Genomic DNA, 27,243 nt, shown 5'->3' with positions numbered 1-27,243 from the left:
TCCTCCTCTCTTCCTCTCCTTGTCTCCCTCCTCTCCCTCCTCTCCCTCCTCTTCCTCCTCTTCCTCCTCTTCCTCTTTTTCCTCCTCTCTTCCTCTCCTTGTCTCCCTCCTCTCCCTCCTCTCCCTCCTCTTCCTCCTCTTCCTCCTCTTCCTCTTTTTCCTCCTCTCTTCCTCTCCTTGTCTCCCTCCTCTCCCTCCTCTACATTCTTCCTCCTCTCCTCCTCTCCTTCCTCTTTCTCCTCTTTCTCCTCTCCTCCTCTTCCTCCTCTCCCTCCTCTCCCTCCTCCCCCTCCTCCTCCTCTTCCTCCTCTTCCTCCTCTCCTCCTCTTTCTCCTCTCCTCCTCTTCCTCCTCTCCTCCTCTCCTCCTCTTCCTCCTCTCCTCCTCTCCTTCTCTTCCTCCTCTCCTCCTCTTCCTCCTCTACCTCCTCTTCCTCCTCCCCCTCCTCCTCTCCCTCCTCTTCCTCTCTTGGTTCTCTGGGGTCTTGATGAACTCTTGCTCTGGTTGTTGGTTTGAATCCTCGTATTAACTTTGGCTGCATCTTGTTTTGTTGCTTTTTGTTTCCTCTCTTCTTTCTGGGCTGCTCTTTAAAACTAGCTGACGTGGACGCAGGTAACTATTCTCTCTCTCTCTTCCTCTCCCTCTCCCCCCTCCGTTCATCCCTCCCTCCATTAAGCTTCTGGTTTTCACAGCAGCTCTTCGACGACAGGTCGGGTTCAGAGTTTCGTCTCCTCTCAGGAAATCACGTGTCTTTATTAGTTCAGAAGTCTGATTCAGACTTTTCATTCAAGGAATCACAGCTCAGTGTGTCACAGAATATTTTCATTAGTTTTATATTTATACCCAGACAGGGACAATTGATTGATTCAATTTGTATTTTAATGATTGAACTTGAAAATACTATAAACACAAGTTAAAGACACAAGAATAAAAACGTTCTTCAGGAAATGAACGTGTACGTGTTTCATCATCGTACGACAAATAATAAAACCAGCTGATCCATAAGTTCCATCTCCTGGTGTCGTTGAGCTGAACCCTCGTCTTCCTCTTCGATGAAGATGAGTGAAGTGTAAACAAACAACCCTCACGGCTCCTGAAGGTCGTTCTGAGTCTGAACCCGATCAACTGCTGACGCTGAACATTTAGCTCCGTCCTTCATGTGTCGTAGTTTTATTTTGAAATGGTGATTCACTTCCTGTCATATCCTGCTGTCAACAACACGTCATCGTCTGCGTAGAGAAGAATATTAACGTCTGGTGATTCTCTTTAGTTTCACATCTTTCATCCTGATGAATCATTGTACTCTCTTTCAACGTGCTGATGATTTATTAGTATTTAGTTAAATTCATATTTAATCCTTCATGAGTCAGTGAAGCTGTAGAACAGAAACTCGACTCGTCTCCTCTGACGTCTGCTGGTTTTCAACAGGAGGTCGTTTTAAGAAGGAGATCGTGGTCGACGGTCAGAGTCACCTGCTGCTGATCCGAGATGAAGGGGGCCCCCCGGAGCCTCAGGTGAGAACTGCGCTCACGAGGATTCTGCAATCTGTCAGTAAATACCAGTGATTCAGGTTTTATATATATGTTTTACATGATTTTCCTTTTTTTCTGAGTCTTTATTTATGTTCGTGACAGAATGTGGGTCAAGGTGTTTTTCCTCAAACTGACCAAATGGATTTTTATAAAGTGACTGAGTCTAGACAGAAAACAGATGAATAATTCACCGGCTCTTCACTTCCCTACTTCTCTTCCTCGTCTTCCTCCGTCTGTTCCTCCTGTCGTCCTCGTCTGTTGTTCTGCTGAGTCGGTTGTTCATGAAGTTTTTAAATATCTTCTGCACAGTTTGCGTTGTGGGTCGATGCCGTGATCTTCGTCTTCAGTCTGGAGGACGAGACCAGCTTCCAGACGGTGTATCACTACTTCAGCCGCCTCGCCAGCTACAGGAACACCAGCGACCTGCCACTGGTGCTGGTCGGCACGCAAGGTCCGACACACACACACACACACACACACACACACACACACACACACACACACACACACAGAATAAGTACAGGAACACACGCTCACTCACACACAGGGAAACGTTTTTTTCTACAGCTCTGCCACCATCTAGTGGTGTTATGTCATAATCACAAACTGAAATGAAGCCTGATTCTGCAGCGCTGATCTTTTTCTGCAGGGGGGGGGGGGGGGGGGGGGGGGGTTCTAAAAGGTGTTCAGTGGTCTTTGCCCCCTGCTGGTGATTCCTCATGGTCCCTGAAGGGCCACGGACCAGAGAGAGAAACACTAGATATCCTGCATCACCTCCCATCGACCAGCAGAGGGCGCCATAGTGTTACTTTCATCTGTTTCAGTAGGAAACAGATACATTTAAATGTTTATTATTATTTAATTCAATTTAAGAATATATATATAATGTTTGAGATGCTGGAGGAATCAAAAGCCTGTGAAACAAATCCCTCGGTGTGAAGAAGTGACTCATCGTCTCCTCTCTTCTCCTCCTGGTCCCAGACGCCATCAGCTCGGCGAACCCCCGAGTCATCGACGACGGCCGCGCCCGCAAACTCTCCAACGACCTGAAGCGCTGCACCTACTACGAGACCTGCGCCACCTACGGGCTGAACGTGGAGCGCGTCTTCCAGGACGGTAAGAGTCTGTGAACCTGGTCTGGGGTCAGGAGGCGTCCGGTCCTCTGGGAAGGTCACGCTGTTCCCCCCCGCTCGGCCATCAGCCACTCGCACGCTTTTAATCACTCGTCAATTACACACTCAATGGACCCGCTCGGCTATTTAGCTCCAACCGGACAGCCATTACATTTTATCATGGCGAGGGAGGGAGGGAGGGAGGGAGGGAGAAAGGGAAGGAGGGAGGGAGGAGGAAGAGGAGGAGGAAGGATATGAATTGAGGAGGAAGGAGAATTTGAACGTGTCTGTCCTCAGATCGAGTCGCTGGCTGACCTTGAACTTGATTTAACCACCTGGATCTGCCAGGCGGGTGGAGTTAGGACAGTTAAACCATCATTTATCTTATACTTTATTTTATATTTTCTATTTTAATATCGGGATTTAATCAGTTATTAAAATGTTTAATTCCATCGACGTACAAAAGTTCTCTTCTCTAGTTTCACCTGGAATCGGTTTCAAGGTGATGAAGATAAATGATGATGACGAGCTCCTGTTTCCTGGATTACATGAGGTCAAAGGTCAACAGGAGGTAGTAGAGGCTGTGACCATCGTGGCTCTTGATTTGACATGTGACTGTTAAGGTCAGAGGTCAAAGGCAGATTCTTGTTGAAAGTTTGTTTGAACTGGATCTGACACATGAAGCGAGCGTGTTTGTCCTGCAGGGGGCAGCACAGGGGCAGGAAGCAGCCGTGAACTAATGTGACAGTTTGTGTAAATATCAGTGGAAGATGAGGAAGAGTAGTGTGTGTGTGTCTGTGTGTGTGTAAGTCTGTGTGTGTGTGTTTGGCAGCAGATCATAAACTCTCGGCCCAGGAGGAAACTTTCACACTAAACGCTGCCTTATTATCCTCTAATGAGTCCACTGTGTGTGTCTGTGTGTGTCTGTCTGTGTGTGTTCTTCTCGTTATCACAAATTAATCAGTTTTTTAATCATCCAGCAGAACGATGAGTTTAATGTTTTCTGTTGATGCTTGAAACCCGACAGCAGCCTGCAGCTGTGTGTGTCTGTGTGTGTTTCTGATTGTGCGTCTTCATTTATTTATGCCATGTTATTATTAGTGTAGATGTGTTTGTGTTTGAGCATTAAAAAATCTATTTCTGCTCCAGTACAACAGTTACTGTTTAATATGAATTTTTAATATTCACTCATATTGATCAATTCATACAAATTCATATTTATTGACTGATTAAAAGAATTAAGCTCCAACATCTGTAAGAAATGAATAATCTGAGAATCAACTTCCTGCTGTTTCTACTGTGAACAGGGACATTCATTATTTATTTAATTTTCATGTTTATCCTTTACATCCACGAGGGTTCGAAAATAACTCACTATTTTTAATTTAAGAATTAATTTCATGTTTGTTAAACCCTCACACTGTGTGTGTGTGTGTGTGTGTGTGTGTGTGTGTGTGTGTGTGTGTGTGTGTGTGTGTGTGTGTGTGTGTGTGTGTGTGTGTGTGTGTGTGTGTGTGTGTGTGTGTGTGTGTGTGTGTGTGTGTGTGTGTGTGTGTGAGAGACATGTAATTAGTTAAATGGGAAGTGAAACCTCGTCCAGTCGGGGGGAGTGACCTCTGTGTGTGTGTGGGGGGGGGGGAGACAGTGCTGCGCTCCCTCGTCCATCAGAGCACTAATTTAATTAGCCTAATTACACTGACACGATCCTCCACACACACACACACACACACTTTCTCCTCTCATTTCTGATTTGTGTTTCACTGACTCAACCTTTCTCACAATTAATGTTCAAACAAACGGAAAAATATCTTAAAAAAAATGAATCAGAAAAAACTAAAACAAAGTTTGTTCATATTCACATTTAATCCTGACGTTTCTCTGATTGGCCACTAGATGGCAGCGTGAGACCTGAAGACCACAGTTCTATATAAAACCAGTTGAGATTATTATGATCACAATAATTGTACTCATATTATTTAGATTAATTATTTTATTCTGCAGCTGCTCTTAAGATAAAATTAACTTCATTAGTACAAAAACATGAGATTAGTTAAAAAGCTTAAAGACAAACATTAAATATATCAAATCAGAACAATACTAATACAATTGTTTAAGGAAAATTTAAATTCACTCAGACTTGTGGGTATTTATATAATTTGCGTAATTAAGAAAAACTAATTACTACAAAATTAGTTTGTATTAATTCTTTACAGCTTCTTTTTAAACCGACTAATTTCCTTTGTGTTGATCGTCACATGATCGTCTTGTTGTAGAAATATAAAATAAAAGATTTATTCCTCGTTAAAGAAAGAGAACAATTTAAATCCTGTTAATGATCTTTAATCCAGATCAACGAGTGATGTCCTCTGAGTTCTCTCTTCACATCGGTTCTGTGGTTTTCTGTGTTTGAGTCCAGAAGAATGTCAAACACTGGTTAGAGGTTGAAACCCTGTGGTTTGTTTTGAGAGGATAAAGAAACCTTGTGATGAAGTGACTCTTCAGTTTGACTCTCCGGTGGCCGCCCCCCCCCCCCCCCCCGTGCGGCCCGTCATAAATCTGATCAGCGCCGACTCGGATCCATTAGACCAAGTGGCAGCTTCTCAGAGCAGAACTGAGATTGATGGACAAAGTTAAATTGCATTAACCGAGCAGTTTAAATATTTAGCGCGGCCTTATCATAACTGTTCTTAACACTTAAAGTAAAATACAACCTGCCGGACGCCGACGTGTCTGTGAGCGGCTCGCGGCCTCCGTACCGCAGCCGGCTACGAGGCGCGTTCGAGTCCGGCCCTCAAAGAGTTAAGACTTTAGTGACTCCATTATCTCTGTTCCAATAAACACTGGCCTCTTTCCCTCGCTCGCAGATGAAACCATTGTTTTAATTGGGCTCGTTAAAGCCCCCGGCTTCGTTAATGAGGAGCCAGTCGTAAACATTTACCTCCAGGCGACACGCCGCCGAGCCAAGGGCGGGGGGGGGGGCGGGGGGGGGAGCCGGAGCCGCGAGGAACGACAACACCGTGGAGAGAAGAATCACATCCTCAGATTAACGTCTTCCACCAGTTCGTCTACACAACAAGCGCTTTCCTTCAGTGACGATGAACAGACACACACAAGCTGTGGCATCAACACAACTCTTAATGTTCACACAGACGTGGTTTCATCACATTTACCTTTTCTTCGTCACGTCTCTGATCGATATCTGCTCGTTAGCATCAGAGACAAAGTGACGCAAAGGCTGCTGGGAAGGATTCTGTAGACCGCAGCAGGAAACTAGTTCCAACAGGAAGTGTCCCTGACCGAGGAGCAGGTGGAGACCAAACCCGGAGCTAACACACTTCCTCACGTGCTGCTGCTCTGCTGCTGGAGACACGGAGTCACTTCCTGTCAGGAACAGTTGAACTTCATCAGTGGGATAACGCTGAGCTCGGCTGCCTCATCCTCCTCATTCTGTGATTCCTCTGTCCTGATGACGCCCACAGACACACACACTCACACAGACACACACTCACACTCACATCGATCAGCGGCAGTGCTTATTCTCCCATCATTAGACTGAAGGGGAGGAGTGAGTCGGACTGACCAGGAGCTAAAAGGTCCAAGTCAATCAATGCTGGGACCCCCCCCCCCCTCACACACACACACACACACATACACACACACTATCTCCCCCCCTTTATGAGCAGCCAATCAGAGGACAGGATGTTCACACAGGCTCTAATGTATGGACGCTCTGTGGATGAGTTGATGCAGATTTAAACAATAAGAAAAGCTCAGCAGAGAAGAAGTGAGGAGCTGAATCCAGAGTTGTGTCTCAGAACTGAACCTGAAACATTTGATCTGTTTTCTTTCTGTGATTAAACTCCGGCTGTAAAATGATGATTCTTCACTTTTCAGACACTTAAAGAATAAAAGTCTCTTGGTGCAGAATCACTGCTCAATAAAACCTGAGCTGCACGTCCACGGCTTTATGTCCTTGTTTTAAGAAGCTGTCTGGAGAGCTGCACTGTGTCTCTGCAGCCTATAGGGGGCGCTCCTTACTCCTAACCTGTGCTCGTGGTTTGTGACTAACGAAAACACTTAATACAATAAACAATTCTTAAATATTGATGTTTTTAATAATTTCTTTTGTGTCAAAAATCTAAAATGTCGTAGGAATGAAGAAACCAGGAAATATAAATTAAATGATGGTTTAATCAACGATCACATTAAACTTTAAAATAAATTTAGAATTAAATAAAATGTCATCTGTAACAAATTATTCTAGTTTCTGTTTAAAAAAACAAAAAATAAAAAGACTTTAACCTGAGCAGCTGTGACATTGGTGTTAAATTCCATAATTGATCCTATCATTCCACTTTATCCCCAGCACCTGCTTTTGTACAGTGTCTGTTTTTGCAGGTTGTTTGTTTCATACTCTTATTATGTGTAGTTTTAGAAGTGTACATATTGTGATCTCTTTCTTTTTTTTTTACAGTGCTTCGACACTGTTACTTTAATTCTGTTTTTCTATTACTGCTGTAACAAGTGAATTTCCCCATTGTGTGGATAAATAAAGAAATCTAATCTAATCATTACAAAATTAATTCTCATTGAGTATTAACTATGGTAATTAACCATGTGACTCTGGTTGTGTGTCTCAGTGGCTCAGAAGATCTCGGCCACGAGGAAGAAGCAGCAGTTGTCCATCGGGCCGTGCAAGTCGCTGCCCAATTCCCCGAGCCACTCGTCCGTGTGCGCCCCGCAGGCGACGGCCGTCCACATCCCTCAGGTCAGAGCACACACACACACACACACACACACACACACCTTTACAAAAACAACATGTGTACAATATAATATTTTCAGGAATATTCAGTTTGACGCTCTTTAATATTTAAAGTCTCCATGAAGATTGTTCTTATAGATAATTAATAAAAGTGACCTGAGCTTCAGAGAAATGAGATTTATTTGTCTCATGTTGAAACAAACCTCGTTTTTCATTTGTCCTAAAATCAGATGAATGTTGTTTTATGTCACGTCAGTTAATATAGTTACATTTTTAACTTCTGCAGTTTTTCAGTCAAATGACCTAATTCATAAAGTCACAGTTTTAAAACGCACTGAGCTCCGACTGGTCCAGATTCTTAATTCTACAGTCTCGTTTTCCTCTGTCAGAACAAACTCTGACTTTTGTTTTGTATTTTCTAACGTTAACAATCTTGTGTACTGACTTCAGGTCAACACACATTGCTCACGTGTAAACACACACACACACACACACTCTCTCTCCCCCCCCCCCCCCCTTGCGAGGCCGTTAAGTTCGATCCTCATCTTCAATCCTCCATTGATTCCTCATTAAAAAGCCATCGCTCAGCGTGTCGCAGCAGCAGCGCCGCCGCCGCGTCCCCCGAGAGCCGTGTTTATCTCCCCCGCCTCCGCAGAGCAGCTCATCTTCATCATCTTCATCTTCAGCCCTCGCTGCATCTTCAGCTGATTACTGCCAAGTGTCTCTCGCTCGCCTGGCGCTCTGGAAACTCTTTAACTCTGATGAGACGTTCAAGGAAACCTCTCTGCTCCGGAGCCAGAAACACTCAATATAAACAAACACAAACAAAGAGCTTGTGTGACGCCATTTTGAATTGACAGTCTCTTATTGTGACGTGTGATGTGAACGTCCTGTTTGTTTGTGAAGCTGTGAGCAGGTTGTTGATGACTCGTGTGTGTCCCTGCAGACCAGTAATGGCGGCGGCAGCCTGAGCGACTACTCGTCCTCGGTGCCGTCCACTCCCAGCACGAGTCAGAAGGAGCTGCGCATCGACGTGCCGCAGGCCGCCAACACGCCCACGCCCGTCAGGAAGCAGTCCAAGCGCCGCTCCAACCTCTTCACCGTGAGTCCACCGCCCGGCGCTCTGAGGGACCATCTGGACCTGATCAGGGTCCTGGTCCTTATACTCACTTCAGTGCTAATCCAGATTCTGATCTTGATCCTGAAATCGCACAATGTGAACCGAACATCAGGAGAATCTCAGTAAAAGATCCTGATCCTGATTCTGATTCTGATCCTGATCCTGATCCTGATCCAGATTCTGATTCTGATCCTGATCCAGATTCTGATTCTGATTCTGATCCAGATCCAGATCCAGATTCTGATCCAGATTCTGATTCTGATTCTGATTCTGATCCAGATTCTGATCCTGATCCAGATTCTGATTCTGATCCTGATCCTGATCCAGATCCAGATTCTGATCCTGATCCAGATTCTGATTCTGATTCTGATTCTGATTCTGATCCAGATTCTGATCTTGATCCTGAAATCGCACAATGTGAACCGAACATCAGGAGAATCTCAGTAAAAGATCCTGATCCTGATTCTGATTCTGATCCTGATCCTGATCCTGATCCAGATTCTGATTCTGATCCTGATCCAGATTCTGATTCTGATTCTGATCCAGATCCAGATCCAGATTCTGATCCAGATTCTGATTCTGATTCTGATTCTGATCCAGATTCTGATCCTGATCCAGATTCTGATTCTGATCCTGATCCTGATCCAGATCCAGATTCTGATCCTGATCCAGATTCTGATTCTGATTCTGATTCTGATTCTGATCCAGATTCTGATCTTGATCCTGAAATCGCACAATGTGAACAGAACATCAGGAGAATCTCAGTAAAAGATCCTGATCCAGATTCTGATTCTGATCCTGATCCAGATTCTGATCCTGATCCTGATCCCAGTTTAGATCCAGATTCTGATTCTGATCCTGATCCAGATTCTGATCCTGATTCTGATCCAGATTCTGATCCTGTTCCTGATCCAGATTCTGATCCTGATCCAGATTCTGATTCTGATCCAGATTCTGATTCTGATCCTGATCCAGATTCTGATTCTGATCCTGATCCAGATCCAGATCCAGATTCTGATCCAGATTCTGATTCTGATCCAGATTCTGATCCTGATCCTGATCCAGATTCTGATTCTGATCCTGATCCAGATTCTGATTCTGATCCTGATCCAGATTCTGATCCTGATCCAGATTCTGATTCTGATCCTGATCCAGATTCTGATCCTGATCCAGATTCTGATTCTGATTCTGATCCAGATTCTGATCCTGATCCTGATCCAGATTCTGATCCAGATTCTGATCCTGATCCTGATCCTGATCCAGATTCTGATTCTGATCCAGATTCTGATCCTGATCCTGATCCAGATTCTGATCCAGATTCTGATCCTGATCCAGATTCTGATTCTGATCCTGATCCTGATCCAGATTCTGATCCTGATCCAGATTCTGATTCTGATTCTGATCCTGATCCAGATTCTGATCCAGATTCTGATCCTGATCCAGATTCTGATTCTGATCCTGATCCTGATCCAGATTCTGATCCTGATCCAGATTCTGATTCTGATTCTGATCCTGATCCAGATTCTGATCCTGATTCTGATCCTGATCCAGATTCTGATCCTGATCCCAGTTTAGAACCAGATTCTTTAACTGATCCTGTTTCATACATATTTTACTGAATTACTTAAAATGTGGATAAAAACGAAACAAACAAAAAACACATAATCAGTGAATTGAAAACATGATCAGCTGCTGCTGATGCTGCTGATGATGATGAAGGTGATGATGGTGATGGTGATGAAGGTCTGCGTCTCATCCACAGTCGAGGAAGGCGAACGAGCCGGACAAGGACAAGAAAGGCCTGGAGGCTCGGGCGGACAGCATCGGCAGCGGGCGAGCCATCCCCATCAAACAGGTGAGAGAGCCACTTCCTGTCTGTCCGCCTGCTCGCTCGCCCGCTCTCTCTCTGTGCGTTTGATGCCTCGGCCTTGATTAACAGTGAAATCACACACTTGACATCAATTAGAGCGAGGGGCTCTCCCGGGTCCTCCAACCACATCATTAGGAGACGAGAGAGGGAAGGGATTTCACTGTCCCTCCCTCCTCCGTCTCCTCTCTCTCTTTACTCCCCCTCCTCCCTCTGCTCGTCCACTTCACGTCCACTTCATGTCCTCTTCATGTCCTCTTCATGTCCTCCTCGTCTCTCTTTCAAAGCTGCTTCCTCTCCTCTCGTCTTCTTCCTCACCAGCGCTTTGATCGCAGCGACGGCGGCAGCGTTTTAGAGGAGCAAAGGAAGAAGAGGGATGAAGGGCGAGCAAAGAGAGTCCAGAGAGTCCACACACACACACTCACACACTCACACACACTCACACACACACTCACACACACACACACACACACACACACACACACTCACACTCTCACAGACTCCTGCTGCGATGGCGAGCACCTGAATTGGCTCCTAATCTGTGGAAAACAAGCTCCGCTCATGTTGGAGCGGGGGGGGGGGCAAATCAGGCAATTAGTGAGCGCTAATCGTCGGCTCTTGTGTCGACGCCGCGGCCTCGTTTGTAAACTGTTAATGAACAAATCACATCTGTGATTAGGGGCCACCTCGCCAGGAGAGCGTGGGCGAGAGACATAGAGACTCAGTGACAGGGCAGTAGAGAGAGAGGGAGGCAGAGCAGATCCTAATTGCTGCTGAACGCCATCGCTTCAGACACACTTCTTCTTCTGTGGTGGTGATGCAGCGGTGGAGCTCGGGGGGCGGAGTCAGGCTCTGTTAATTCACCGTGAGGAGCCGGGCGAGTCGTCGTCAGGTCGTTAATCATCTCAAAGAGAAGTTACCATCTTTAAAATGTTCCTGCTACATCAGTCTCCTCTCCAGAGAGCCGTCCTTCACTCAACAGGAAACAGTTTGTGAAGTTTAAGATACACAAGCCTGAGTGTGGCAGGAAGAGGAGGAGTTAGTTCAACATGAAAGCTGTGATGAAACAAGTAGAAACACTAACATCACTAGTTTCTGTTCAAATCCTGAAAAAACCTGCTCAACCAAATCCCCCTGATCCCAGTCAAGCTCATAAAGGCAGACACACACACACATTGCAGACACACACATTACACACACACACAGACACACACACAGACACACACACACACACGGGAGCAGAATAAAGCGGAAGCGGCAGCGCTGTGAGGCACAGCCTCCTCCTGTTGTATCCTTTGGAAGTGGAAGTTAATTGATTTGATGGTTCCCTGTGGTCGCTCTCTCCTCGTCTCTCTGTCGACTCCTCAGTGACACGACGGCTCGGCTCACCGCAGACCTGCTGCCTAATTACACTGTGTGTGTGTGTCTGTGTGTGTGTGTGTGTGTGTGTGTGTGTGTGTGTGTGTGTGTGTGTGTGTGTGTGTGTGTGTGTGGGTTAAAAAAAGAGATCACACTTCACATTCAAGGTTCAACTGCCTTCTCCCCATTTACGCTTCATTTACACCCTCCTGTGTGTGTGTGTGTGTGTGTTGTGTGTTGTGTGTGTGTGTGTGTGTGTGTGTGTGTGTGTGTGTGTGTCTGTGTGTCTGTGTGTCTGTGTGTCTGTGTGTCTGTGTGTCTGTGTCTGTGTGTGTGTGTCTGTGTGTGTGTGTGAATTGATTATCTTACGGTGGTGTAGAAACAGAATGAAGGTTTCTGTGTGACTGGAGGAAGCAGCTTCTCCTCGTGTTAGGCTCATCCTCAGGTTAACGATCACTCAGATGTAAAGATGGTGGTTTAATATTAATGGAGCTGGTCGACTCACTAATGAGTGTTAATCAGCTCACAGCGTGTTTTCAAAATGAGCTGTCCAACACAATCACTTCAACATTATTTACATGTTGACATCAAACTCTTGTGTCTCTGTGTGTCTGTGCAGTGATTTGTCTCTCTGTGTCGTCCTGTGTCTCTGTGGCTGTGTATTGTGTGTTTGCAGTTGATTGTAGAGCTGCTCTTTCACACACACTCAGATGTTGTTGAGAGAAGTGTGCAGTTGTGTTTACATGGATAATGTCAGTCGTTAAAACAACACATTCGACACATGATGAAAAGCAAAGTGATCCAGGAGGAGCCGACGCCCCCGGCCACAAGCCCCTCCTCCTCGTCAACCTGTCGTCATTAGCGTTAGCATCGTAGCTCGGAGGGGGAGGGGCCGGGACGCCGGCCTAACGCGCTCCGACATCTGCCACAGAGATTAGCAGAGTCGGGTTCCACGTCCTCCAGTCACTGGGACACGTCCTCCAGTCACTGGGACACGTCCACAGAGCTTAGCTCCCAGTCCTATCAGGACATAAATATGAAGAAAAGACTTTCTTTAATTAGATTTTAATGGTGGCTCTGGGCTTCTTCTTCTTCATGTCTTCTACCTGTGTGTGTGTGTGTGTGTGTGTGTGAGTGTGAGTGTGAGTGTGTACCTGGTTGTCTAACCCACTTGTTGGCTCGTCACTCGTCCTGATCTCATTACAGCGTCTCTGGAGCTGACGGAGGTTCTCTTCTTCTTCTTCTTCTTCGTCTTCGTCATCGTCTTCTTCTTCTTCTTGAGGAAGAGGAACGCCTTCGTCCGGCGCTCATTAAAACCCAGGTTGTCTGTGAGGAGAGGCAGGAGAGCGTCTGTGGAGCGTCTGTGGCTTTCCACACAGGAACATGAGCTCACTGACAACCCGGGGTCCCAGCTCCACTTTGTGCTGTAGCCTCAATCAGCTTTAATTCAGTGTTTCAGATCCTGTTGATCAGAACTGACTCAGTTTATCTCCAGCACCTGAACCAGGAAACGCATGTGGAGCCGAAGCTCCACCGTCCTGCTGAGACGCAGAGGAGCCGGCACCTCTCCTCTTCCTCTCCTCCTCCTCCTCCTCCTCTTCCTCGTCTGGCGGATGAGTCCAGCTTTGTTTACAGAGGCTGTTGACGGCGCAGGGCTCCTCGACATCTGCTCCACGACGCTAATTAGCCGATAATTACCGGAGAGAGAGGCAGAGCTCTCCCGTGTCTCCGTCAGGCGGCTGACCGAGGAGCTTTGAAAACCAACAGGCTCACAAATTAATATCCTCCGATGGCAGCCGAGCCGCTGAGACCCCTCACACACAGACACACACACACACACACACACACACACACTGTGAGGTGCTGGTGACCTCTCAGCTGCAGCCGCTCAGTCAAGTTCAACACGAAACTGTCACCAACACATCAGAGAATCTGACCTGAAGTCAGTTTCACGTCCACACGTTGGAAGTTTACATTTATTTATTAGATGAGTAAAGATGGGACGACTAACTGTTAAGACTCAGAAGAAACAAATTAAAGGAGAAGAATGTCTTCTTCGAACCAGAGACTGGTCTGATGTGGATCAGTTCAGTTTCTATCAGAATGTTACTCAACATGTTTCCTTCAAGTCGAGTCCAAGTTCATCCAGAACCAGATCAGAACCGTTCCTCTTTCCACCAGAGAAGTTCAAACTTTGTCCTGGGCTCCTCACTTGTCTCCTCACTCGTCTCCTCATGTGTCTCCTCACTTGTCTCCTCACTCGTCTCCTCACTCGTCTCCTCACTAGTCTCCTCACTTGTCTCCTCACTCGTCTCCTCACTCGTCTCCTCACTAGTCTCCTCACTAGTCTCCTCACTCGTCTCCTCATGTGTCTCCTCACTTGTCTCCTCACTCGTCTCCTCATGTGTCTCCTCACTTGTCTCCTCACTTGTCTCCTCACTCGTCTACTCACTCTCTGCTGCTGCTTAGTGTTAATCTAGTCTCTGACCTCTGACCCCTCGACCTCTTGCTGTAATTGAACATTTAGTCAGTGACTCTCACACAAGTCTTAAACCTTCTCCTCCTCCTCTTCCTCCTCTTCCTCCGGTGAGGAGCTGATTAGTGTCGTGGTTGTAATTGCCTCTCCGGGTCACAGACGGGCTCGGTGGTTCTGACATGTCTACTCGCCCCCCCCCTCGGCGCCGGGCGTTGGTGAGGAGTTAAATTGGATGGTTAATTCGGGTGTTATTTACCCTGTAATTCATTAGTGTCGCCCCCCCCCCCCCCCCCCCCCCATTGGCAGCGGGCAGGCTGTAATTTCACGCTTCGCAATAAAAGATGTCTCATAATCTGCTTCATTTAGCAGCCAAAGAATTTAATGAAATTAACTGCAGCCCTAATTAAGACGGTGAATATTAAAGACCTGCTATCAAGGCTTTAACGAGGGTGACACCATCCGCCTCCCGCCGGGCGGGGAATATCATTTCCCTGGGAAAGGTTGTCACCGCTCGGAGCCATTTTGGCCATGATGACATTTTTGTCATGCACACTAACCCCTGGAAATGAGATTTTCGGTGCTGGTGGTGGGGGGGGGGGGATGTGTCGAGGGTTGTCTCTCGCTTTTTGAGTTTGAGAAATAATTAAAACAAGGAACACACGCGTCAATCAAAGACAGTTTTAGATTGTGCTCATTACGCTGCACGGCTGCTGTGTGGAGCGGGGGGGTGACTGCGAGGAAGTGTCCCTGTGGTCACTTTGTTGTTTCACGTCACGTGTGTGCGTTTGTGTTGTGATGATAAACCGGACAAAGCCAGCTGACCCGAGCGTCTCACTGCGGAAGACCATGTTGTTCCCTCACTTCCTGTCTCTGGGCGAGGTGTCTGATCCACTAATGAATGGAGACTGCTGGAGTAAGGTTTGGATAATTGAGTTTCTAATTAATTACCCAGAACTCTTATCAGATAAATCAGAGGCTCCTCAGCCCCCCTCTTCTTCTCTGGTGTTTCATTTGGTCTGGTCGGCGTCCTGCCCCCCCCGGCCTGCCCTTCGATGACCTTGCCTCCTCACATCGACCTGGATGTCCTCTCGTGTTCATCTCGACTGTTTCTGTTCTCACATCGGGCGACAAATTAGATTTTAAGAAAACACTCTGTGATCAAACTCGATTCAAAGGTTCGGTCCTGATTTTCATCAGATCTGTTCAACCTCCACTGAATGAGTGAATTTCTCTGATTTGTCAATAAATAAAGTTCCATCTAATCTGAAGGGTTCTTGAAACTTAAAGATTCAAAACTCTCACACGGTTTTTCATCAGAAAATATCAAACATACACATCCTAAAGATCCAAAACATTTCTGAACTCTCCATTTGAACTATGGTCATTTTCTAGCTATGCGCCCTGTGCCTGTAGGGGGCGCTGTCTTCAGAAGGTTGATTTGATTTATTGATACAAACTGAAGCAGAAACATTCGTTCACTTGTAGAACTTCGTAGTTTCTTAAATTCTCCTTCTTCATTGGGTTTATTGGCGGGTGGCACCATCATCAGGGCGGCTCCTCCTCCTCCTCCTCCTCCTCCTCCTCCGATCGGATTCCTCTGGAGATAACTCGTGACTTCACCAGCGTTCGATCCCGGGATGTTTACCTGCAGTGGTCGCTCCGCTTTGTGTTTCCGTGTTGTTGTTTCCTCGCCACCGATCGGGACTCGACACAAACCTCCCTCCTGTGTCTGTGGGGATGATGGATGATCTCTGCTCAGGCTGGATCAGATGGCCGCCACGATAGCAGTGGGATCGTCCGGCGTCTCTGTGGCTCCCGTCACCCCCCCGCTCAGCTGTCTGCAGGGGGTGACACCTCTAATCTAACCTCCTGCTCTCCGGGGACGTTAAAGAACAAAAGGGCCGAGGCTCACCCTGTTGTCTGAAGGGCCCCCCCCCCCCCCGTATCTGCTCCATGATTCGCTGTCAGTGTGTTGAAGAGGCCGCGGGAGAGTCCATTGTCTGAGGCAGAGGGGTGATGGAGTGATAAGAGTCTCTGTGGTCACGTTCACACAAAGAGAGATCTGCTCGTGAAGAGTTGACTTCAGGATTTATTTCCTCACCTGTCGTCTGAGAAGAGAAAAGTCGTCCATTCCAAACCAAGCCCGGTTTGTGCGTCTGGATGATTCAGGGCCGAGTTCCATCGTGAGCCTCGGGTACGAGCCCCCCCCACGGCTGCACGGCTAACGAATGAGCTCATCTCGTCTCCCTGCAGCGCCGACCTTTTCTTAACGATACTTCACGAGTCTCCGAGTGAAGAGGAACGTGTCCGCAGGAGAGACACTTCCTCCCCCACTTCCTCCACTTGCTCCCTTCACATGCTCCCTTCACATAAACCCTTCCTGGCCTCCTTCCTTCCTTCTTTTGCTGCCTTCCTTCCTTCATTTGCTTCCTTCACATAAACCCTTCCTGGCCTCCTTCCTTCCTTCTTTTGCTGCCTTCCTTCCTTCATTTGCTTCCTTTCTTAACTCTTTCCTTCCATCTTTGATCACTTGCCTCCTCCATTCCTTTCTTCCTTTCTTTCTTCCATACTTATTTCCTTACTTTGCTCTCTTTGCCTCCCTCCCTCCCTCCTTCCTTCCTTCCCTTGCTTCCTCTCCTCAGGAACAGAACTGGCCTTTTCCTGACTCTCAGTTTTGTCGTTAAAGAAGAGGAAGTCGTGAACCTCTCTAACGCCCTCGGACGTTTTTCGGATGCCTAACAAATGACTTCATCCTCTCGCCCCCCCCCCCCCCCCCCCACCCCCCCCTCGAGCTAGCGACCTTTTCCGAAGCACTACCCACGATCCTTCAGCGGGGCGGAGCAGAGCCTGGGTACAGCAGAGCAGTATATGTGAGGATGTATTTATCTCTCCACATCTATTTTCCCATGTGGAGACCTTGTGAGCTGTCATGGCTGCCACCCCCCACCCCCCCGCTGAAGGTAAAATAAGAGGCGACGTGTGTCCCGCCGCCCGGGGGGGTGAATAATGAAAGATATTACCCATAGAGGAGCGTTCAATTAGCCTCTCCCTGCTGCTGATCACTTGTCATGGTCAGGATGGATGAGCAGAATTAATCTGACGTCTCGCTCCCAAAAATCACGTCCAGGCGCAGAAGTGAAGAAATATTGGTTCAGACCTGCAGAGAGGGAGGCTGGACTTCCTGTTCCCTCGTCTCCTCCTTCACCTCCTTCGCCTCCTTCACCTCTTCAATCCATTTCATTCAAATACACGGAACCATCCGTCTGAGGGTCAGAGAATAAACCCAGCTCAGTTATTGGGGCTTGGATCTATCGGTCAGTGGTCAGAACAGATTCTGTTGAACAGGAGGAGTCAGGATCTACAGGAAGTAGAATGATCAGGGATCTGGATCTAGTGGATTTAGATCTGGGACTGAGTTTCAGAGTGAACAGTTAATAAGTTGTGATTGATCTGTGTGACTGTTTGATGAGAGTTGATCAGATCTCCTGTGTAAACATGTTGCTGCTCGTTCACTAACAGGCAGCGGACGATCAGCTGCTCTGACAGCTGCACGGCTGCCGGCAGCTTCACAACAGAGACACACACATTCAGAGACACACACACACACACACACACATCATCAGCAGCAGGAGCTCAGATTAAATCATTACAACATCATGGAGGAAGCTGCAGAAGTCAAACTCCATCAGTATTTTATGAAAGAATTATTTTACATAATGTATTGATTTTTTATATATATTAATATATGTATTAAGAAATATGTGTATATTTTATATCTAAAACATTTAAGTTGTATATTAATATAACATATTTGAAATTCTACTCATCCACATAATTATTTAGAGTTTTAACTGAAGTATTAGATTTAATTTCCCTCTGAGTGGAGCTCTGGTCCCGGCCCCCTGGTGGCCCCTGGTGGCCCCTGGTGGCCCCCTGGTGGCCCCTGGTGGCCCCCTGGTGGCCCCTGGTGGCCCCCTGGTGGCCCCTGGTGGCCCCTGAGCATTACAGGGCCCCTCCTCACTGAGGTAGTTGAGTCGCTCTTTGTTTCAAGCGTCTCGTTCTTCACGCCACCAGGGGGTCCTCCCCCCACGGGGCTCCTCCCACTTCCTCTGTCACTCTGCAGCGTTCCTTCCTCCCTGTCGTCATGTCAACGCACATTACAGCCCAACGTGCCGACAGCGGGTGGGCGTGGGGGGGGTGTCCCGGCACCACCGAGCACCTTAATGAAAGCTGAGCGGTCAGGGCGGCAGAGAGCAGGCTTCTGTCCATCAGCAGCCCCCCCCCCACTGGACTCTATTAATATCCTGTGTCGGAGTGTTAATGTTGTCGAGCTCCAGTGAAGTGACACGCGTGGCAGCGCCGCTGTAATTGCTAATCAGTGGACAGTTTTATCCCCCACCCCCCCCCCACCGCATGCTCTCTCTCTCTCTCCTCTTTTTGATCCTTCTCTCTCTCCCTGGTTTCGATCGCTCTCTCCCTGACCTTCTTGCTCTCTCTCTCTTTCTCTCACCTAATGAATCCGGCTCAAATGAAGTGTGGGCGGCGAGCGGGCGGGCGAGCGGTCGCTCGGCCTAAACGGGTCAGTCAGCCGCAGCTGATGTGCGTAGGAGAGAGAGAGAGAGAGACACAATTAAAGAACTGATTATTTCCCTCCATCTTCTCTCGCTGCTCTAAGTCCAGCTCCTCCCGGCGCCGCTGTGAGTTTCCAAGTGAAAGTGTTGTTGTGTTGTTGTGTGAACTCTGGTGAAGTTGTTGTTGTGTGAACTCTGGTGTCATCGCTCTCCTGCGTTCAGCTCGTTAGCGTCGCTCTGAGTCCGATGTGCACAACGACCACGAGCAGCAGAAGAGACACAAACCCAGGGAGCGCCCACGTGTCGCTGGAGCATCAGGGTTTTCAGAATAAAAGCATCTGGTGGAGACCAAACCCTGAGATAAGAGAGAGGCAGGGAGGATCTCCATCACATGACCCTCACCACACTGGTCATGTGATGTTAACAGGAAGTAGCCTCCTCTGCAGTAGGTTGTCAGGAGTCCAACTACAACAACATGGAGGTGATGAAGTGTGTGAGTTGTGTTGAACGTGTCGTTGTGTCGTTGTGTTTTCAGGGCATGTTGCTGAAGAGAAGCGGAAAAACGCTCAACAAGGAGTGGAAGAAGAAGTACGTGACGCTGTGTGACAACGGACTGCTCACCTACCACCCCAGCCTGCACGTAAGAGACACGCACACACACACACACACACACACACACACACACACACACACACACACACACACACACACACACACTCTGGTGATGACTTGTGTATTAATTAGTGCTCGTCATCTGTTTGCCCACGCTGGCATTGATGATGTGAATATCAGCTGTAATGTCTCTGCTAATTGTCCCGGCTCTCTGCCCTGTTGGCACAACATCCTGCCCGACACAGCTTTATTATCACACACACAGACACACACAGACACACACAGACACACACTCTGATGTCTGTATCAGATCACTGTCACCACAGGATGCTCCTGGAAATTTAGATCATCAAACGTATTTATCACAATAATCAGATTCAATCTCCACATTTACTCTGGTTCATCAAAGTCCTGTCGATCAGATCAGATCTGGGATCAGATCAGAATTAACGACTGGTTAAGATAAATACAACCTGGAGGCTCAGTGGGTTGTCTGTTAAAATCCCGGTCTTGTTTTGTTCCGTCCCTCTGAGCAAGGCACTCCTGCAGTCAGGAGTTGTGGGTTTGATTCCCCGTGGAGCCGCCGCTCGCCTGAGACGTCTCCTCACTTTGAAGTGCACACGTCCGTCAGCGATTAGAGCAGCTGATGCAGTAAATTAGTGTTAAAACTCATCACTTAACACATCAACACACACTCGAGTACAAACACACACAAACCCCCTCCAGCACCGAAACGCCAGGTTTTCCTGAGCGGCGTGCGTCTGCAGCTCGGCGTCAATTAGCGTGTTTGCGGAGGCTAATCGAATGAAACTCAATCAGCGCCACTAATTGCCCGACTATGTGCAAAGAAATCACATTAATGCCGCTAATTAAGTGGAAGGCAATAGATGCCTCCTAATTGGCAAGAAAAGTCTCGTCTACAGAGAAGTGGACGAGTTTCAGGCCAAAAACAGGAGAGAGAGTAATTAATGTCCTGTTGTGGTGGAGAGAGAGAGAGACAAACAGGAAGTGAACTGCTCTGATGTTTCTGTGGGAGCGTCTTCAACTGCCCCCCCCCCTTAATGATACACTGTTAATATTATTATGATTTCATCAGTGATTTATTAAATCATGTTTAACTAACACATCCTTTGATCCTCATCAGAGAACTGAGCCATTTAGTGACATGGCATCAATGTGACATAGAGATATTTAAACAGTTAAATAAATTAGATTCATTCAAATTAATGATTCAACATAATTTAAAAACATCGAGTTAAAATAACACCTTTTCTTTTACAGCTATTTATTTAATATAATTTAATAACAATAAATTAACAAAACAGCTTCAGGCGTTAGTTTAAGGTAGTCTAGCGTTTCCTTCTAGTTCTTATTGTAGAAAATGAAAACACGTTATTAGTTATATTAACAGATTGACAGATAAATCAGATCCACTGGAATCTGATCAGTAAACAAACATTTTAATGTTAAACATTTTGAATAACTGAACTCTATTTGGACGTCACGTCTCCAGGACAAGCGTTCGATCTATAAGGTTTCGACTCCTTCTTTTCTCCATCCCTCCTCCTCCTCCTCCTCCTCCTCCTCCTCCTCCTCCTCCTCCTCTTTAAGCAGCCATCATGTTTCAGACCAGCCCGCTCTGTATGGATTCTTGTTTCCCTGCGTGTCAGCACGATTCTGCTTCCTGTTCATTTTTCTCCCTGACGACAAGTGAACACAACACACACACACACATTAACATACAAACATACGCACACTTAAACACACTTCATTTCTTTGACGTAGTAATCTGATAAATGCAGATACATGTTGTGTTACACACTCACAGACACACACACACCACCTGCTGTGTGTGTGTTTGGTCTCCTCCCTCCTGGACGGAGCTGCGCGTCCAGAACGATCGGCCGACGATGAAAGCTCTCCGATGCAAATGGAGACTCAATTACTGTGGTCAATCTGTCGGAGGTGTGTGAGAGAGTGTGTGTGTCTGTGTGTGTGTGTGTGTGGAGGGTTTACCCAGCGGGCCCCTGGCTCGAGGGCTCTCCGGTGGCTTGTTAAGACGCCGTCGAGAGCACTTGGCTTTGAATTGGCCTTTTGTCAGCTGAGCTGCCAGAGGGAGGCGGAGTGTGTGTGTGTTTGTGTGTGTGTGGTAGGTGTGTGTGTGTGGTAGGTGTGTGTGTGTGTGTGTGGTGTAGGTGTGTGTGTGTGTAGGTGTTCAGGCTCTTCTTCTATTTCTGTGAGGACCAGTTCGAGTTTTGAAGCTGTTTTCCAAGTGGACGTCTTCATCTTCTTCGTGTCCGGCTCCTCTTCTTCATCCTGAGATGTTTGTGTTCTTCAGGTTTCACGTCACGTGTTAGAAACCTCATCCACACGTCCACTCGCTCACTGGGAAGCTTCCACACATCGTCCTGCTGGTTCCTCACATGGACTCTGACATGTTACACACATGTTACCAGGAGGCTGCAGGAGTAGATCAGGAACATGTCCAGGGACACTGACTCAGTCATTTGTTCTCACAGACAGAACATGTGAGGAACATGTGAGGAACATGTCAGGACTTCTGCTCCAGTGAAGATGTCACAGATATAATGAGTCTAAAGTGTAAAACTTTAAAAACAAAAATCTCATCCTAACTTTAGGAAATAATGTGTGCAGTGTCTAAACGTCTTTAACTTTATAAAACATCTTGTCCGTCTCTCCTGAGACGACTGGTCCTCACAAAGACAGAAGGACACGTCCACACACTCGGTGCGGTGGTTTAAATCCGACCCAGCGGGCAGCGGAGCTTTGTTTCTCCTCCTCCCTTCATGTTGAAGAGGCCGCCGACCTCCCACAATGCCCTGCTCCTCACAGGTCACCGCCAGCACTCCACCCTCCTCAGAGGGGCGGCGGGGGTGGATTTAACAAGCGCCTCTCGTGATCATTAACACCGATCGGAGGAGAGTTCATCACCAGAGGTCGGTCGAGGCGTCTGGCGGCGCCCGCTCGTGTGTCGGGACGTGTCGGCCAGCGGGCGGAGCCAATCAGAGCCGAGTGTCCACCACTTCAGCTCAGAGGGATTACAGCGTCTTTGTTTCCTTTGTAACATTTAGAGGTTTAGGAACTTTATTATCCAGAGTAATCCTCTCACACAGACACACACACACACACACACACACACACACACACACACACACACACACACACACACACACACACACACACACACTACATCCTGTGAATTAAACATGAGGGCTTTCAAACAGTTTTTAAGTTTGTAAAATGTCTGATGGAGCTTTTTATATTTATCATTAAAAAGTTTAATCCTTATTTTTCATCCATGGATGAAAATAAGCATGAGTCTGGATTTGGAGCTGAATCACGTGATTGCACCAGAACTTCATTTTAGTAATTCACCATTTTTGAAAGAGCCGTTTTAAATATAAAGTATTTCTTCTAATCTGTAAGGATCTGAACAGAAGACCAACAGATGCTGGTTTCTCCGTCTCTCTCTGACTCGTCCCTGTCCTCTGTCCTCTGTCCTCTCAGGACTACATGCAGAACGTCCACGGGAAGGAGATCGACCTGCTGAGGACCACGGTGAAGGTCCCGGGGAAGAGGCCGCCGCGCGCCGTCTCCACCTGCGCCGCCGTGCCGAGCCCCAAGACCAACGGGCTGAGCAAGGACATGAGCAGCCTGCAGCTGGGACAGACCCCAGGTCAGATCTGTCTTCAGTCAGGAACCTGTTCACCTGAGAGAAGATCAGAAGCTTGTTAAAGTGGTTCTGTCACAGTGACATCACAAAACTATGAATTCAAAATGTTGAACCTTCACCGTTAACAACAAATCAAGATCAGTGTTTAAATATTAATTATACTGATTTTTAATGATATATTCTTTAGTTAATAACAATAATAGAGAGATGTGATATTAACACACAGGAATTAAAATTGAATGTATTTAAAAATAAACCCATGAATCTTCCTTATTAAATAATAAACAATGAAAAATAAAATAAATCAATGTTTTACGTACAAACTGAATTTTACACAAAGATTCTCAGATTTGCACAAATCAAAATTAAACTCAAGCTTCTGTGGATTAAACTGAATAAAACTTAATTCTAATAATTAAAGATAAAAAATAATTAACAGAAATTATAGACAATTATTATTTGAAAGGTTTTTGATGTAAAAACATTAAAGATAAATCTTTAAAGAAAAATACAAGTATTAACATGTCTTAATATTTATTAATATCACAGCTAATAAAGACGAGAGAGTAAAAATAAAACCATATAAAAACATGATTGAAATTATAAATATAATGTAGAAATGTAGTAATTATAATAATAAAATCACACGTTAGAAGAAGTGTATCATGTCTTCTATCGATATTTTAATATTAAAAATAATAAAGACAATAAACGGTTGAAGTGATTATTGTCGGGTGTTAATGGACAAGGATCAGATCATCATTATTATTTTTTAATCTCTGCTCTTGTTTCTTTGAAAACGTTTCAAACACTGAACAGAGATGAAATAAAAAACACGAGTTCAACCTCGAAACCCACAAAACGCTTCTGTTCACCTGAAGAGAGACGTCGTTAAACAAAAGACACACACACACTCACAGACACACACACAGGGAGCACACAGGAGGCCCGAGCTAATAGCATGAATATTCAGTGAGCCGTACTCCATGTACTAATTATTGTCATGAATATTAATGTAATCAGAGTCCTGGCTCCACTCAGCCAGCTCCGAGAAATGAGCTGTAATGAGAGGGTGGGGGGGTGGGGGGTTGGGGGGAGTAAGGGTAGGCTGAGGGCTGAGGGGGGGGGGGAGGGGGGGGCAGAGGGAGGATGATTCAGTCGACTGTTGGAGCGTTCAGCCTCTCGCTAAGTCAAGGGTTTGATTTAAACAGTGTGTGTGTGTGTGTGTGTGTGTGTGTGTGTGTGTGTGTGTGTGTGTGTGTGTGTGTGTGTGTGTGTGTGTGTGTGTGTGTGTGTCCTAACATTTCACCTCTTTCTTAACGAGACAGTTGTAGTAAAATTAAAATGGAATAAATCTCTGACGATTAGTGTTCCTCTGTTTTATTGATTATTGATTAAAAACAAATGAAATGTGAATCATAGGAAACTTTTATTTTTATGGATGGAACTTCCTGTCTGCGCAGCTAACGAGCGTATTGGCTTCCTGGTCAGTTCTGATTGGTTCTGCTCTTTAACGTCGGATGTGTTCGACCTGCGTTGACAGGAAGTGGTTTGATTGGTGATGCTGACCTCACTTCCTGTCTCTCTCAGGCACGGTGACCACCAGCACGTCCGTGTGTCAGATGGCGAGCGGCCCCAGCCTGGTGTCCTTCAACAGCCGCGGCGTGGAGGGGATGCACCAGCGCTCCTACTCCGTGTCCAGCGCCGACCAATGGGCCGAGGCCACGGTCATCGCCAACTCCGGAGTCAGCACGGGTGAGTGACAGCGGGGGGGGAGGGCAGGTCACATGGTGCTGGTGGTCGTTCAGAGTCAGGAGGCCCCACTGTGGAGCTCCGTGCTGGAGCCTATCATCATCACACTCACAGACTGACAGCTGTCATTATGTGTGTGTTGCCGTGACGATAAGTTTGACTGACAGCTCTGCAGTCTTCATCAAATACCGTTTAGAGCTGTGAAAAGCTTCCGGGCGACGCCCCCTCCATGTGAGCAAACCATGATGGTCAAAGATCAGATATAGAAACTGACTCCTGATTGGCCAGGACCTTCGTCGTGGTGAGATGAAGAAGTGAACTCATCTTCATCAAATAAACGTTTTGACTTAAAGATCACGACGAGTTCTCTCAAGGTTCCAGTTCCTGACGCCAGTGATGAAGGCGGGGGGGCGTGGGGGCGTGTCCGAGGCGAGAAGCAGCCGCCGTCCAAACTCGTGATGAGTTTGAGTCGGGGGAAAACCCACAGCCAGCAGTGGGGGGGTGTGGAGGAGGTGGGGGGGTGACGCGGATGGAGCGCGGCGTGCAGATGGGACGGCCGTTAATCCACGGCGGTTAATTGCGCTCGGGGACGGCGTCTTGTCAGCGGAGATAAGTTGTCACATTTTCCACTTGAGCTGAGACTAAACGATTGTAAAATAAGTTATGGCCGTCCTTGGGGCTGTCTGGCGTTTGGGACTCGGCCGCCAACCAGCGCCTGTGTATACGTGTGTGTGTGTGTGTGTGTGTGTGTGTGTGTGTGTGTGTGTGTGTTGTGCACATGTGTTTCCATCTCCACGCACACCGCGCCCATGTCACTGTCAGCGCCGCGCGGTGATATTGATGGAAGCTGAATGTTATTTTATTCTGCCGCTAGTCACAGCTGTCAGCGGGCGCCGAGAAGAGAGAGAGGCTCCTTCCTCTGATAGCCTCGCTCGCCCTCAGGTCCAGCCCCTCCCCCTGCTCACCCCTCCATGTAGATGCTCCTCAGACACGTTCAGCACATCATGGATTCATGACAAGATTCAAATCACTTTCATCCCTATGAATGAAACATGAAAATACTGTGAATGAATAAACTTTAAACTCACACGTTCCTTCAGAGTGTTGATGTGGAGGTCAAACTGTCTGGTTCTAATCTGGTTCTAATCTGGTTCTAATCTGGTTCTAGTCTGGTTCTAATCTGGTTCTAATCTGGTTCTAATCTGGTTCTAATCTGGTTCTAATCTGGTTCTAATCTGGTTCTCGTCTGGTTCTATTCTGGTTCTAATCTGGTTCTGTTTGGTTCTAATCTGGTTCTCATCTGGTTCTAATCTGGTTCTCGTCTGTATCTAGTCTGGTTCTCGTCTGGTTGTAATCTGGTTCTCGTCTGTATCTAATCTGGTTCTAATCTGGTTCTCGTCTTGTTCTAATCTGGTTCTCGTCTGGTTCTAATCTGGTTCTAATCTGGTTCTGTTTGGTTCTAATCTGGTTCTCGTCTGGTTCTAATTTTGGTTCTAATCTGGTTCTCATCTGGTTCTCGTCTGGTTGTAATCTGGTTCTCATCTGTATCTAATCTGGTTCTAATCTGGTTCTCGTCTTGTTCTAATCTGGTTCTCGTCTGGTTCTAATCTGGTTCTAATCTGGTTCTGTTTGGTTCTAATCTGGTTCTCATCTGGTTCTAATCTGGTTCTCGTCTGGTTCTAATCTGGTTCTAATCTGGTTCTGATCTGGTTCTAATCTGGTTCTCGTTTGGTTCTAATCTGGTTCTTTTCTGGTTCTAATCTGGTTCTGATCTGGTTCTTTTCTGGTTCTAATCTGGTTCTCGTCTGGTTCTAATCTGGTTCTGTTTGCAGACACGGGCCTCGGCGACTCGCTCTGCTCCAGTCCCAGTATCTCCAGCACCACCAGTCCCAAGATGGAGCCGCCGCCCTCGCCCCACGCCAACCGCAAGAAGCATCGGCGGAAGAAGAGCACCAGCAACTTCCGAGCCGACGGCCTCTCTGGTACTGCGGAAGGTAACGCCATCCCCCCCCCCCTCGCCTCACACTTTCCCTGCCCGGGTCCGACTGCTAAATCCTTCCTCCGGAAACAAGACCTTTGATTTCTGAAGAAAAACTTCTAAACATCACAAATACTAATAAAAATAAAAGTTCCTCCAGATATATATACAGAGATATAGAATGTACTACGTGATAAGTACTGAGTGACCGGGTCGGGAAAGGAAGTCATGTGATCGTGAGCCTCCAGACCTCCGCTGAGGACTCTCTCCATCTCTCATTCCGTCAGCCCTTCATCTCTTCATCTGTGTGTCCGGGTTCTACCCTCATGTGACTGTGGATCAGTTTGTAACATAACGTCATTATGATAAACATCAAGTGGTACGATTAATAACCTGAGCTGATGAT

The 27,243-nt window shown here is 46.8% G+C and overlaps 1 protein-coding gene across 5 annotated transcripts in view; it reads left to right on the top strand.

The window, feature by feature from the left end:
• agap1 (ArfGAP with GTPase domain, ankyrin repeat and PH domain 1) overlaps positions 1-27,243 on the top strand; it is an 82,642-nt gene that overhangs the window by 32,588 nt on the left and 22,811 nt on the right. For 2 of the 5 annotated variants that reach the window (XM_062380292.1, XM_062380289.1), the window contains 11 exons: positions 597-611; positions 1,428-1,513; positions 1,841-1,982; positions 2,513-2,647; positions 7,284-7,411; positions 8,355-8,510; positions 10,291-10,383; positions 19,337-19,441; positions 22,942-23,110; positions 24,698-24,862; positions 26,692-26,853. In XM_062380292.1, the coding sequence (XP_062236276.1) occupies positions 597-611; positions 1,428-1,513; positions 1,841-1,982; positions 2,513-2,647; positions 7,284-7,411; positions 8,355-8,510; positions 10,291-10,383; positions 19,337-19,441; positions 22,942-23,110; positions 24,698-24,862; positions 26,692-26,853 (1,356 nt within the window). The remainder of the gene's footprint in view (positions 1-596; positions 612-1,427; positions 1,514-1,840; positions 1,983-2,512; positions 2,648-7,283; positions 7,412-8,354; positions 8,511-10,290; positions 10,384-19,336; positions 19,442-22,941; positions 23,111-24,697; positions 24,863-26,691; positions 26,854-27,243) is intronic. The other 3 variants (XM_062380293.1, XM_062380291.1, XM_062380290.1) reach the window with 2 other exon arrangements.

This window comes from Platichthys flesus, chromosome 22, assembly GCF_949316205.1.
Source record: "Platichthys flesus chromosome 22, fPlaFle2.1, whole genome shotgun sequence".
In the NCBI taxonomy this organism is placed as follows: domain Eukaryota; kingdom Metazoa; phylum Chordata; class Actinopteri; order Pleuronectiformes; family Pleuronectidae; genus Platichthys; species Platichthys flesus.
The sequence above is the reverse complement of the archived record's forward strand: the minus strand, read 5'-3'. Positions and strand labels throughout refer to the sequence as shown.